The following is a 14753-nucleotide window of genomic DNA, read 5'->3' on the forward strand; positions in this document are numbered from 1 at the left end:
TGAATTGAATTAGCACCTAGAGATAATGTGTTTCGAAATTCAGCAAACATCGATATTATAGAATTCTGTGTTTTTGTGTGCCTTGAGTCACTTTTACAACCTACTCTGGAGATCTCAGTTGGTACATTTTCTGAATTTAATATAATGCGCATTGTACTGAATACATTTGCATTAATATAGCGACCTGTTCCTTGCACAGTTTTTTTTGGCCGATCTCTATAGATCTGTTTTATATTGTAATATATTTCTCCTGAATCTTAACGTCTTTCACTCCTGAAAGTCTAACTGTAGCAAGTAAGATTTACCATCTGTTAAGGGGCTATTAGGGTCCTTTAACTGCAGCCTCGATGGCGTGGTCTGTTGGTTCAGTGCCCAGTTTAAAACTGATCCGTCCAGTCCAAGACAGTCTGTGGTCTATCCCTGGTTTGTGCTGTGTCAGCTGATTCCAACCAGGAAACAATTGGCTGTAAAGATGGATTTGGTATCGCCAACTATGGAAGTGGGAGTTGGGGGGGAAACAGAAGAACATAAGAATTAGGAGCAGGAGTAGGCCATACGGCCCCTCGAGCCTGCTCTGCCATTCAATAAGATCATGGCTGATCTTCGACCTCAACTCCACCTTCCCGCCCTATCCCCATATCCCTTGATTCCCCTAGAGTCCAAAAATCTGTCGATCTCAGTCTTGATTATTCTCAATGACTGAGCATCCACAGCCCTTTGTGGTAGAGAATTCCAAAGTGCTCAAAAATCTAGGCTGACACTGCAGTACAGTACTGAGGGAGCGCCGCACTGTCGGAGGGGCGGTACTGAGGGAGTGCCGCACTGTCGGAGGGGCAGTACTGAGGGAGTGCTGCACTGTCGGAGGGGTAGTACTGAGGGAGTGCTGCACTGTCGGAGGAACAGTACTGAGGGTAGGCTGCACTGTCGGATGGGCAGTATTGAGGGAGTGCTGCACTGTCGGTGGGGCAGTACTGAGGGTAGACTGCGCTGTCGGAGGGGCAGTACTGAGAGTAGGCTGCACTGTCGGAGGGGCAGTACTAAGGAAGTGCTGCACCGTCGGAGGGGCAGTACTGAGGGAGCGCTGCACTGTCGGAGGGGCAGTACTGAGGGAGCGCCGCACTGTCGGACAGGCAGTGCTGAGGGAGTGCTGCACTGTCGGACAGGCAGTACTGAGGGAGCGCTGCACTGTCGGAAGGGCAGTACTGAGGGAGCGCCGCACTGTCGGACAGGCAGTACTGAGGGAGCGCTGTAGTGTCGGACAGGTAGTACTGAGGGAGCGCTGCACTGTCGGAGGGGTAGTACTGAAGGAGCACAGCACTGTTGGAGGGGAAGTACTGAGGGAGCGCTGCACTGTCGGAGGGGCAGTACTGAGGGAGCGCTGCACTGTCGGAGGGGCAGTACTGAGGGAGCGCCGCAATGTCGGGGCAGTGCTGAGGGAGTGCTGCACTGTCGGACAGGCAGTACTGAGGGAGCGCTGCACTGTCGGACAGGCAGTACTGAGGGAGCGCTGCACTGTCGGACAGGCAGTACTGAGGGAGCGCTGCACTGTCAGAGGGGTAGTACTGAAGGAGCACAGCACTGTTGGAGGGGAAGTACTGAGGGAGCGCTGCACTGTCGGAGGGGCAGTACTAATGGTAGGCTGCACTGTCGGATGAGACGTTAAACCAAGGCCCTCTCAGGAGAACATAAAAGATTCCATGGCTCTATTTCAAAGAAGAGCAGGGGAGTTCTCCCCGGTGTCCTGGGGCCAATATTTACCCCTCACCCAACATCACTAAAAACAGATTATCTGGTCATTATCACATTGCTGTTGGAGCTTGCTGTGCGCAAATTGACTGTCACATTTCCTACATTACAACAGTGACTACACGCCAAAAAGTACTTCATTGGCTGTAAAGCGCTTTGGGACATCCTGAGGTTGTGAATGGCGCTATAGAAATGGCAGTCTCTTTCATTAAAAGTTAGTGCCTCCCTAGACTTGTTGACCACAAGGGCCGGGAAACCTAAAACACTGTGACGTCAAACAGTAGCTTTGTGTTTGGTGCATCCGTTTGAAATGTGACCAGAAATTGATGCAAAATGATTGCCGTCAGCATGTGCACGCCTATGCCTGTTGCCTGTACGTTTGATTTGACTGTTCCTTTCAGTTTGCCTTCTCTCTCAGTGGGAAAAAGCTGGTCACGGTTGGACCAACCACGCTGGCAAACGGCAGCAGCCTGGTGTCTAAGTTGGGCAGAAAGTATCATAATCTAAAAGCATGGCTAGCGAAGGACCGTAAGACACTGGTAGCCCGTCTTCCTGAAGTTGATGAGTGTGTGAACATGTCTAAAGGTTTCTCGGGCTGTTCTCTAGCAGTCCATTCCCGCCCCCCGTGGACTTGGCAAAATCGGCCAAAGGTTTCCTTCCACCTGTAGTGGCAAGGAATTCATTCTAACAAATGCCTTTACTGCACAGCCTCTAAACGGTTTCGTTCTCCGATAAGGGACATTTACGGAGGTGAAACAGTGTTGCACGCACTGGGGAGCGAGGCATTATTACAACAATATTTCACATCAACCTTTGAAAATAGCCCGAGAAACTGAGACCTGGTTTTGCTTTAAGTAGTGCCAATTACTTTAGGGAATGACACTTTTAGCGTTGCAAAGAGAGTCGCAGGATTTCTGTAAAGGTTAATGGCTGCCACTTTCCCTGGGTAATATTCCTCCAACCAGCGGCAATTTGCTCTAAACCTTTAACTAATAGTCCATTTTGCAAATGATGAGGTACAGATGAGTTAGGAGTGTTTACTGCTTACAAATCAAACAATGAAGAAAACACAACATCCTTTGTCAAATCTCAGTTTAAAAAAAAACAATAAACAAATCTCTCTATTCTTCGCCAGGAGTATTTATTGGATAAGAGCTGCTTATCTGAAGCACAGTGACACAGTGTATTGGATAGAGTGCAGCCCTTCCACAGACTGTGACTTGTGTTACCAAGGCTGCTCTGGTGCCAAAGCACCATCACTGCGAGGCAACAGCTTTATTTCCACCCATAGCAGCTCCAATTAAACTATTCACATCCTGGGAGGGGGCCAATTAACTCAATCTCTGCATGAATTACCTCAAAACCAAAATGTCAGCCAGCGTTCTCGCTCTTTCTGGCCAGTGACCCCACCTCCTGGGCAATGGTGTGAATTGTTTTTTTATTCATTCCTGGGATGTGGGGGGTTGCTGGCAGGGCCTAATTGAGAAGGTGGTGGTGAGTCCACCTGCTTGGCTTGCTCGGCCATTTCAGAGGTCAGGTAAAAGTCAACCACATTGCTGGTGGTCTGGAGCCACATATCGGCCAGACCGGGTAAGGACGGCAGATTTCCCTCCCTCACGGACATTAGTGAACCAAAATGCATTTTTACAACAATCATGGTCACCACTGGCTTTTTATTCCAGATTTATTTAATTGGATTTAAATTCCCCAGCTGCCGTGGTGGGATTTGAACTCATGTCTCTGGATCATCAGTCCAAGCCTCTGGATCACTAGTCCAGTAACATCACCACTGTGCTGCCATACCCCGAATGGGTTTGGGCCCCCGTGGTTGAAGAGCCAAGTTTCATATAGAGCGGAGATATGAATAACAGCCACTTGGGTGCCCAGGGAACCGAGGAGTCAAAGCCTTAAGGGGAGGGAAAAAAATCACCTAACTATTGTATTTGCATCTTTTGCAAAAACTCCATTAAAACTGGATGGTCTCAGACCGTATCCTAATTTGAAAAGTTCAAAACCCGCCCTAAGCTGCAGCCATCTGGATGCCTTTGCAGAAATCTTTTTAATGTAAGCTTTGTGAATTGCATTGTGTCTGATCTCGGGATGCGCTTGCCTTCCAAAGCCTTGCTGCGTGTTGTGACCCTGGGCGACAACGATCCTCTGCTGAAACAAAACTCCCGACCGCGAACCTAACGCCGCTTGATTGCAAATGACAGTTTTGACATTTTGTGGCCATGGCTTGGGCCTTTCTTACATAATTCATGTGTAGTTGATGTCACAAACATCATCAGGAGCAGAACGACGGGGATATTGGCTACGTGACAGGCGAATGTTTCTCTCCAGCAGACAGCTGAATTGTCCGCACATTGGATTCATAACTCACAGCTGAACAACTTAGAGGAAAATTATTTTTTCTCTCTGGACGATATCATTTGTTGCAGTTGCTCATAGCTCTCGCTCGATCTGGAGGACAGTGTGTGGGAACGCAATCATTGCTGAAATGCTGATCCCCTTCAGTGATCTCGACGCCTTCTGTATCTTAAGTGATCACAGAGTGGTCCTTGGTTCAGGCATGACAACCAGCAAAGGGGACTCTTGTGGAGTGTGGCTGCTGAGGGGAACGGTTTCCTTCGATCCCAGAGTAATGGGCAGTGAGACACAAACAGGAGGCAGGGGAATCTCGGTCCTATGCTCAACCTTGCCCTCCTCTTGGACATATCTGGGCTCATTCAAATTGCAGGAAAACGCAATGAAAATAACACCGTTGATTCGATAGTACACAACATGGGGTTAGGATTTGAAATGCCCTACCTGGATAGGGTGATGGAAACAGATTCAATAGTAGCCTCCGAAAGAGAATTGGATAAATACTTGAAGGAGAAAAAATTGCAGGGATTTGGGGAAAGAGCGGGAGTGGGACTCACTGGATTGCTCTTCGAAAGAGCTGGCGCAGACTCAATGGGCCGAATGGCCCCCTTCTGTGCTGTAAGATTCTATGATCATTGCAAACGAGCCTGTTACAACAAAGTAGCTCTCTGTAATCCGTGCAGAGTTGCTGACGTATATGGGTACTTTGCCATAGATTGTTCTTTCCCTTGGCCACTCCAATCCTAGCGCCCATAACATAAGTCTACCTAACGTGATCCCCAAAACTTTTCGGTCCAAATTGTGCATCCAGTTTATAAAAAGAAAAAAATCTTGTTTATTGTGACATAATCCTCTTACATTATTCGGGTCGGGGGCCTCCTGCGGGTGCAAGCCCCAACCTGCACTTACCTAGCGCGCCAGCCGTTGAGCTGTGGGCCCGCGTGGGATTGCGATCCTGGGCCTCCTCCAACTGCCGGCGCCCAGTGCTTGCGTGTCCCAGGGGCGCAGTTAGTTCGATGCGTCCCCTGGGATCACGTGGGCCATGGAGAGCCAATGGTAGCAGGGAATGCTTCATTCATTAGTTTGACAGGATGTCAAACCTATAAATACTATAAGCCCCAAAACATCACTAAATCTTCAAATAAATTTTTTTTAAATCACATTTTTAAAATAAACTATTAATTACATGAAATAACTATTTTAAACAATAATTAAAATTTTTGAAAAAATTAATTACATTTTCTAACAGGGCTAAAAATAAACTTACCTTTCTTTAAAGTATTTAAAAATAATAAACCTGTAGAAAAAATGTTTTAATTTTAATTAATTCACCACTTACCTTGTTAAAAGCAGGCCTTGTGATTGCTTTTTAAAAGTGCAACTCCTGGAGACTTACCCTCCCGGAGAACACTGGAAAAAAAAAACATAAGTTCGATGCGCACGCACTGCCTCTCCTGCACACGCGTTCCACCTCTGAACCCCTTCTTTCAGGGGAACGGAAGTGCTGGTTTCCCGCGCATGCGCAGTGCAGGCACAAAACCGGCACTTCCCTTGGGTTTACGGGTGAATACCCCGTGCATACTCACCCATGGAGACCCGAATTTCTGGGCCAATGAATTATCTTAGGAATGCTAGCATGCTGAGTAATAAGCTGGCTTGTGACTCAAAGTGGAGTTACGGTTGCGGCTGAACTGCAGAACGTCTTGGGTTGGCTGCTTTGACCATGTCAAAAAGTCTCCCAAGTTGCCGAGAGCAGCAAGAAGCCAACTGAAGTACAGGTTTAAGAAGGAAGAAATTGGGGCGCAAAGACACCCAAAACTTACCCATCATATTAAATTTGCTAAGTATGTCACGCGCTCCTTATTTGCTTGTCACCAGCCTGCGATGCGCAGTTGCGCCTGCTACTGCGCACTTCCACTACTGGATGGAGTTTCAGAAGCCGCGGATCCCCATAGCTGTACCCGCAGCCTCAGTAACGGCTGCCTCTTGTGATGCCCCCATTTCCGGCCAGAATGGAGATGATTGGGTAATTCCCCTGTCAATCACGCCTGGAAACCGCACACTGCTGTAAGTGACTGGGATTGATTTTACGCACATAATTTGTATTATGTAACTATCCTCCACTCACTGCATTTTGCTGGAGAAATAATCCTGCTTTTGTCGGGAGGCTTTGCTGCAGTTTCGGTCACTAGTTCTGTTTGCTGTAGTTCGTAGCGACTCTTAAATAGATTCTGTAGACTGCTGTCGTGCATTGTTTACTAGACTCTGTTGAGTAAATAGACTTTGTTTGCTTTGCGGTTTGCTGTAAAATAGACTGCTGAGAGTTCTGGCGTAAGTCCCGCCCCACCTCCAACTCATTGGCTGACGCAGTGGTGTCACTCGGCACTCCAATGAGTAATACACTCTGAGGGAAATTCACTTTGTGCCGCACTTCTGTGAGCAACACCTCACCAAATCCATCTTAACAGATTGTGAAAGCCCATGGGTTCTCTATACGGATCCAGTTGAAGATGATCATCTGTTCTTACAACCGTGGGTGATTTAACCAATTAACATAATAAGGACAGAAACATAATGTACTGTTACTCTCCTAATTCCTAACGTGGAAATTCCTAACGTGGAAATAAGAATCTTGTGTGTGTGTGTGCGTGTGAGATTAGTTTTTAGGGGAAACACAGATCTGATATTTTCTCATTTTGTGACCCACCATCTGTACCCTCTCCTATATACTTCAGTCTTCAACTGACTGAGCAATGTTGAGGTTTGCTCCGGTTTTTAACAACATTGTTTCTGTTTCATAGGGATCAACTGAGAGCTGCAATACCACCACTGAAGACGAGGAGGGGAAAGGTTGGTGTTTATTTATGCTGACCCAGTACTTTAACATTAGCCTGAGGGATGGATCTCTGTAATAAACCAGACTTGTAGACAGACTGGAGCCAGTCATTTTTTTTTGCTATTGTTTAATGAAGTTGTGATTTGTGATTCTTTTTTAAAATCTGAATATTTCTGCAGTTTTTTTAATAAAAATTAAAACATTATGCTTTTAGCTTGCATCAGCCGGAAGTATGAAGATGGGTGACAGTTTTTAAATTTTTGGTGCTTGTTCTGGGCTAGGTGTGAGGGTGGACTCATCATCCAATCCAGTCTATCTCGTGCACTGAGGATCAGGTCCCACAGCTAAACAGGCTCCCTGGCTTTTAGTTAAATATCCAAGCATTGAAAAATTCTTTTATGACATACACGCGCGCACACGAGTGTGATCCTCTGCACCCGCGCTCTCTGTAGACGTTCATCATCCCTATCTTGCTTGCTGTCTTCCCCCTTCATTTTGCTTCTAATTGTTACGCGCTTAGTCTAACACTGCTTGCAGTTTTGGGAGCGAGCTTCAGCACAAAACAACGTTTAGGCTTCGTGCGGCGTGTAAGCTGTAGCTATGTCGTTCCAAAAGCAACGGCTGGCGTCTCAGACGGCAACAAGGGAGCGTGTGCACTGGGGGAGCAGGGCAAAGCAGAATTGAGGTACTTTGGAACAACTGTTGAAAGATTGATTACAGCAGCCCTTTCTCCTACGGCAGACTAAATTAGCTGTGTGAGGCTCTGTGAGGACAGGTAGCACCCAGTTGTGTTTGCATTTGGTGAGTTAGATCTTCTGATAAGCGTTGTATGTGCAGGTAAAGTAGCCCCGCTACGACCAAGATCCTCCAGTCCTCCTCGGCTGGATTGGGTATCAAAGAAGCTCCATGACTTTGGGCGCAAAATACAATTGGTAAACACGTTCCCGGTTAAGAATGCGACTTACTGCAGCCCAGCCAGCTACCAGCATCTGATTTTCAGAATGCAAGATATGGCAAAGCAAATTCAATCATCAGCAACTCCATAATACAGTTCCTAAAAGAATAAAGACACCTGCTCCCTGCCCTTTGCTGCACGGTCAGAGGTGCCATCTTTCGGATGAGACGTTAAACCGAGGCCCCGTCTGCTCTCTCAGGTGGATGTAAAAGATACCATGGCACTATTTCGAAGAAGAGCAGGGGAGTTATCCCTGGTGTCCTGGGCCAATATTTATCCCTCAATCAACATAACAAAAACAGATTATCTGGTCATTATCACATTGCTGTTTGTGGGAGCTTGCTGTGCGCAAATTGGCTGCCGTGTTTCCCACATTACAACAGTGACTACACTCCAAAAGTACTTAATTGGCTGTAAAGCGCATTGAGACGTCCGGTGGCCGTGAAAGGCGCTATAGAAATGCAAGTCTTTCTTTCTTTTGAAGTCATGAACCAAGGTCTTCATTCACCAAGGTTTTGCTGAAAGTTTCCCAACCCTGCGAAGTGCCTCCAAAACTGCTTTGCCGCACGGTTGTATCTGTAGATCGTTCATTGTATTGGGTCAATTGTACCCTGTTGCTGGAAGTTTGCTGAGGCATTAACAGTCGGACAGAAATGTGGACCTGTAAAGGAGCTATTCATTGATATGCACTTGGTGATGTTGAAGATAACACCTCAAGCAAAATTAAACTGCAGGAGGTCTAACTTGTTAACCTACTTATAAATGGTCTAAGTACCAAACTGTCACTGCTCACACTTCTTCCAACATCTCTGTCAGTCCTTAATACACACATGACTACAAGACAGAAGGCAGGTCAACTCCCTCTCTCCTTGCCAAGATCAGAAGATTTCCCAAGTCATCGGAAACTGCCGATTTATTAAGTGCGCACCGATAGCTTGAAGGAAAGATCTAGGAGCCGCAATTGTCAGCACTTGCTGTACTCTGCCCATTCCCTCGCGATAGTCCGCTCTCAACGAGTGTGCCAAACTGATCTAGCAAGATGTGCCACCTTTTCTTCACTTCCTGTTCCAGGTTGCCCACCTTTTGTTGTTTATGGTAGGACCTCTTTGCTCTGGGTGTCCGTGTTACTGCCAAATTTTTAGGCAACTTCCTGCAATTTTCCTGAGATGAATGCTGAAGCATTTACACTGGTAATTTATCTTATAAATACATTCTTTTGTCAAATGGCTGATTGTGACTCTTTAGAGTAACAGTGATGGTATTTGGTTTGTAACATGCCAGCTGTCCCCGGTTATTTAACAGCCCTTCGGAGCTAAATTAGACCATCGCTTGCAAAATATTTATTTTTAAGGAAAGATAGCATACACGTTTTTAAAAATGTTGACGTTCTCTTTACTGAAGCAAACAGCCCCCTGCAAAGTTCAGTGAAGCATGTACAATCTGTACTTGAACTTCCCAGTCTAGTAATTTGTATATTTTCTGATCACCTTCTTGCAAACGGCTAGATTTTCTTAATGAAACGTCCATGAATAGTATCTTAACGGCAGTTCAAGTTTTCCCCAACATGGACTGTGTTTGCAAGCACGTTATAGCAAGTCTCTAATTGTTGGTGAATTAAGGAGTTAGATATATTTCTTAAGGCTAAAGGGATCAGGGGATATGGGGAGAAAGCAGGGACAGGGTACTGAATTTGGATGATCAGCCATGATCTCACTGAACGGCGGAACAGGCTCGAGGGGCCGAATAGTCTACTCCTGCTCCTATCTTCTGTGTATCTATGTAAGTCCATTGTGTGCAGAGCTGGTCAAGCTTGGTGGTTCTTGCAAGTTCAAGATGTCCCAAACAACACAATGTCCGGACAAATGGATCGGCCATTGTGAAGGTCAACCATTCTGATCAACTGTTAAAGAAACGTTGCCGTAATCCATAGAAACCCAGCAGCTCATGTACGCTCCCCAAAGTTATTCCGGTTCCTTGGGGAACCATCTATCATACTTTGGATACCAGGATACCTCAGGGAATGTTGCCAGGCGAAGCTCCTCTTCCCCTCCACCAAACTCCCTTTGTGTTCTGGAAACCGAGATCTTGCAGAATTTATCTTTGTGATTGCTAAAAGGATAAAGATGTGAAGAAGTAGTATTGGAATGGCAACAGGCTCGTCGCCGGTTTCCCATAGCCTAATGTGCTCTCCAGTGATCGTTGAAAGTTGATTACTGATCCCAGCCGGTATCCTAATGACAGCAAGTCACCAAGATCTCCAGACCTCCTTCAAACCTCAAAAGTCAAAAAGTCTCAAGACCCTGTTTTCACAACCTATATTCATGGTGACAGGGTGGATGCTGAGAGGTTGTTTCCCCTGGTTGGAGAGTCTAGAACTAGGGGGGTCACAGTCTCAGGATAAGGGGTCGGGCATTTAGGACTGAGATGATGAGGAATTTCTTCACTCGGAGGGTGGTGAGTCTTTGGAATTCTCTACCCCAAAGGGCTGTGGATTCTCAGTTGTTGAGTACATTTAAGGCGGAGATCGATAGACTTTTAGGATTGATCGATTTTTGGACTCTAGGGGAATCAAGGGATATGGGGATTGGGCGGGAAAGTGGAGTTGAGGTCGAAGATCAGCCAGGATCTTATTGAATAGCAGAGCAGGCTCGAGGGGCCGAATGGCCGACTCCTGCTCCCAATTCTTTTGTTCTTCTGTGAGATTCAATAACGATTGAGCTTTTGCCTTCCCTGCTCCACGGGATATTTCTGTCTTCCCAGAACCTACAACACCTGCATTTCAAGGTAGCAGATACATTGCCACAGTCGGACTTATCTCTTGCCATTGTCTCCTGCTTGTGCACTTCTCTCTGGTGTTTGAGTCTTCAGTTTCCAGGCACAGTGCAGCAAGCTTCCCTTCATTGCTTAAGCGTTGGAGGCTGTAAAGAAGATAGGCGGCCTTCATTTCTTTGTGGTCACCTCCACAGTTCATCAGCTTAATAAGCAACGTAATTGGTAATTGAACACTAGGGTTGCCAACCCTTCAGGATTGCCCTGGAGTCTCCAGGAATGAAAGACCAATCTCCTGGACACTGCTGTGAGCAACCTGGGAGAAAAATCATTAAAAAGAATAGTGTATTTTATTTTTCACTTTCTTTGAACACTTTTATTAGTTATAAAAAATACTGAAAATGGGGGGAAAAGGCTGTTTGACTGGGTGGGGTTGTTGGAGGTGGGAGGTCATGTGATGACACCTCCAGGAATACGTCCACCCAGAGTTGGCAACCCGATTGTGCACTGCAGGAATATGGTATTACTGAGAGAAGTACACGCCATCCTCAGGATTCACAGAGCATGTCTTTCTCCGGGATAGTCAGAGAATGATATAGGTTGACGTAATAAAACTCACTTTGACGCACTTTGGTTTGAGCATAAAGCAAGGCTTTAATCAACTTATTTCTGAACATGGAAGTCTAGTTGTATTTCACTAGCTCCTTGTCTTTACAAAATGTCCCTGGCAAGCTGGGGCCAACGCCCGAGTATTTATACTCCTTGGACGACGCCACCAGCTGGCCGTCTAGTGTTATTTCATAGGTAGTTTCTCGATGATGAGATTTATGACTTAGGTCATGGAGATGTTTTATAACATCCAAGGAGTTCAGCTGAGAGAAAAAAACTTTCATCCCAAAAAGCGGAGCTCGGCCTCTGAACAGGCATAAGAAAATTCACTTATTTCTGCACTTTAATTAGAGCTGGAGCAGATGGGAGGTTCGATTTTTTTGTTGTTGTTGTTCAACAAAGGGATACGGGGCCAAAGGCGGGTACAGTAAACTCTTGTTTAAACGGCACTTAATCATCCGGAATACTTTAATAACCGGCAAAATAGATAACCGGTAATCTTGCCAAATCCATCCAGCACTCGGTTTGCCGAGTCCGAGTCTCCCGCAGTGGCCGAGTTAGTCAGTGGTTTTTATTTTTGTGTGTGTTAAAAATTGCCTGTTATCCAGAATTTTTCATCAACCGGCACCATCTTGGGCCCATAGGTGCCGGATAAGAAAGAGGAAACCTCTCGTTTAAACGGCACCTTATCCGGAATTCTCTATTAACCGGCAAAATTCTCACTCCGAAAACAACACCTCAATAACCGGAAACGTTGCCGAGTCCGAGTCTCCCGCGGTGGCCGAGTTAGTCAGTGGGGGTAGTTCTCCAAACTGCCACTACTCGGCTTCTTGACGCTGTCAGAAGTCCGAACACCTCAATAACAGGAGTCTGACTCTTTGTTTGTTTAAAAATAGCCTCGGTAGATAACCCTCTCCGTCATCCGGAATTTTTAATCAACCGGCACCATCCTGGTCCTGTCGGTGCCGGACACCAGAGAGTTTCCTTATGGAGTTAGGTCACAGATCAGCCATGATCTCAATCATGGCGGACCAGGCTCGAGGGGCTGAATGGCCTCCTCCTGCTCCTGTGTCCCTGAGGTTCTGGCTGTGCAACAGGTTTCTATTTCTGACGAGCCGCATTCTGAGTGTGTTTGCAAAACAACAGTCACGTTCGAAACCCATTTTCAGTCCTTGATGTTGAGGTAACCAGACAACCTCAACAGTGCTCCTACATATGTACGATTGACAATATATGTCACAGAAACAATGCTGAATATCAAGGAAGGCACGGACACTTTGATCGCTTGCGTCAAACCTTAGAAGTCTTCAGAATGAACGCCGCCAATTCTTTTTCTCTTCAAAAGAACAATGCTGCTAATTAAATAAAGGAAATGAGCCAAATTAATCTTTTGATGAAAGGAACAATCTCGTCTTTCAAACTTTGCCACAGTGACGAACAACATAGTGGACTGAAAATCCACCATACACCACTAATGCTCAGCATCCTCCCAGTGTCAGACACACGTGAAGATAGTAATGTAACGGCACCATATGCAAAAGGACTATCTCACGATATATTTAGTCCCCATCGTATGTGGTTAGCTGTAGAATTGACCAGAAACTTAACTGGACCAGCCACACCAATACTGTGGCAACAAGAGCAGGTCAGAGGCTGGGTATTCTGCAGCGAGTGTCTCACCTCCTGACTCCCCAAAGCCTTTCCACCATCTACAAGGCACAAGTCAGGAGTGTGATGGAATACTCTCCACTCGCCTGCATGAGTGCAGCTCCAACAACACTCGAGAAGCTCGACACCATCCAGGACAAAGCAGCCCGCTTGATTGGCACCCCATCCACCACCTTAAACATTCACTCCCTCCACCACCGGCGCACCGTGGCTGCAGTGTGTACCATCTACAAGATGCACTGCAGCAATTCGCCAAGGCTTCTTCAGTAGCACCTCCCAAACCCACGACCTCTTCCACCTAGAAGGACAAGGGCAACAGGCGCATGAGAACACCACCATCTCCAAGTTCCCCTCCAAGTCACACACCATCCTGACTTGGAAATATATCGGCCGATCCTTCATCGTCACTGTGTCAAAATCCTGGAACTCCCTCCCTAACAGCACTGTGGGAGTACCTTCACCACACGGACTGCAGCGGTTCAAGAAGGCTGTTCACCACCACCTTCTCGAGGGCAACTAGGGATGGGCAGTAAATGCTGGTTGTAGTGGCGCTTCGTAATTTCCAAACATGCAGCCACTGAGCTTTGAGGCTTTAGCAACGAGTAGACGCGTGTCGAAATAAAACGTTCCAAACCATAACTTTGTCTTTAAACTGTTTACTGTAACACCTTACAAACAGAATTACAAAGCAAAACACGTTTAAACAAACACGGTCAAAAACTGTATTGCTCCAGCCCTCAAAGCTTCTGCCTCCTCCAGCCTTGTGGTGCTTGAGCTGTGAAATGGCTGGATACCATGTGACAAGCTTAAGGACTGTACCATCGTAGCAAGAATAAAGGGGGTCACTCAGCCTATACTATTATAACAAGAAAAGAGGGTGTTTCTCAATACAATAAGTCAGTCAGGTAAATTAACTATTATACTATTTAACCAATATTTTAAAGTATTTTCTTTCTTAAACTTTCATGACTCTTACACTGGTCTTGCCAGCGATGCCCACATCCCATAAACAATTTTTTTTTTTAAATCTTGCAATAAGCAGGAGGTGTAGGTGGACTTCAGGTAGAATTGAGAGTAGGTTGGATGACGCGTGAGAGAGGAGAGTCTCTTGTATCTCGAGTGGGCTCTCTGATTCGGCGAGGCAACATTGAAAAGGACAGGCACGAGCTTTCCTCTGTGGATCCATCAATAGCAGGACCCTAACCCGTAGTCTCAGGGTGAGACGTCTTTGACACAGAGCAAGTATGGCTGCATCCTTGGCTAGGTAATCTATCTCCTTGAGTAAGAGCTGGGAGATTTAGCGAAATAAATCCAAGAGGAAGCGGCTGAAAGAAACTAAATTTTTCATAATTAGCCTGCTCTTGTCGCGTTGCTGCAGTCTCCAACTGTGACAACTGCTATTTGTCACAAAAGACCCAGTCAGTGACTATTGTGAATGGAGTGGGTAATAAAACATGATGAGTGTGCTAGGCACTAGCCTTGGGGCAATTTAGAAATAATTTATGCTGAATATGACAAAAAATTAGCACGATGAAAAATGGTGTAAAGAAAAATATTAGACCAAGTTATTAATCTACACCCCACATGTGTAAATTAAATTGTCGGTAAGGGTTTTTGCATTGAATGCTAATGGTAAAGGCAAGTCGAGCTCGGTACAAGGGAAATGGAGGAGAGTGAATGAGTTAGCAAGACTGAACCAGCATCCAGCCAGGTCCTGTGAGGTCCGACAGCATAGCCTTTATGTCCTGTGAGATGTAACATTACATTACATTTTTCCTACGAGGTTTTGTACTGGATTCCATAGGA

At 46.0% G+C, this 14753-nt stretch overlaps 1 protein-coding gene across 17 annotated transcripts in view; it reads left to right on the forward strand.

Annotated features, from left to right (window-relative positions):
• LOC147098633 (calcium/calmodulin-dependent protein kinase type II subunit gamma) overlaps window positions 1-14753 on the forward strand; it is a 442156-nt gene that overhangs the window by 375485 nt on the left and 51918 nt on the right. For all 17 annotated transcript variants that reach the window (XM_085970577.1, XM_085970580.1, XM_085970582.1 and 14 more), the window contains one exon: window positions 6912-6960. In XM_085970577.1, coding sequence (XP_085826703.1) covers window positions 6912-6960 — 49 coding nt within the window. The remainder of the gene's footprint in view (window positions 1-6911; window positions 6961-14753) is intronic.

The sequence above is a fragment of the Somniosus microcephalus genome, chromosome 29, assembly GCF_052327205.1.
Source record: "Somniosus microcephalus isolate GS21.2 chromosome 29, FLI_Smic_1.0, whole genome shotgun sequence".
NCBI lineage: Eukaryota > Metazoa > Chordata > Chondrichthyes > Squaliformes > Somniosidae > Somniosus > Somniosus microcephalus.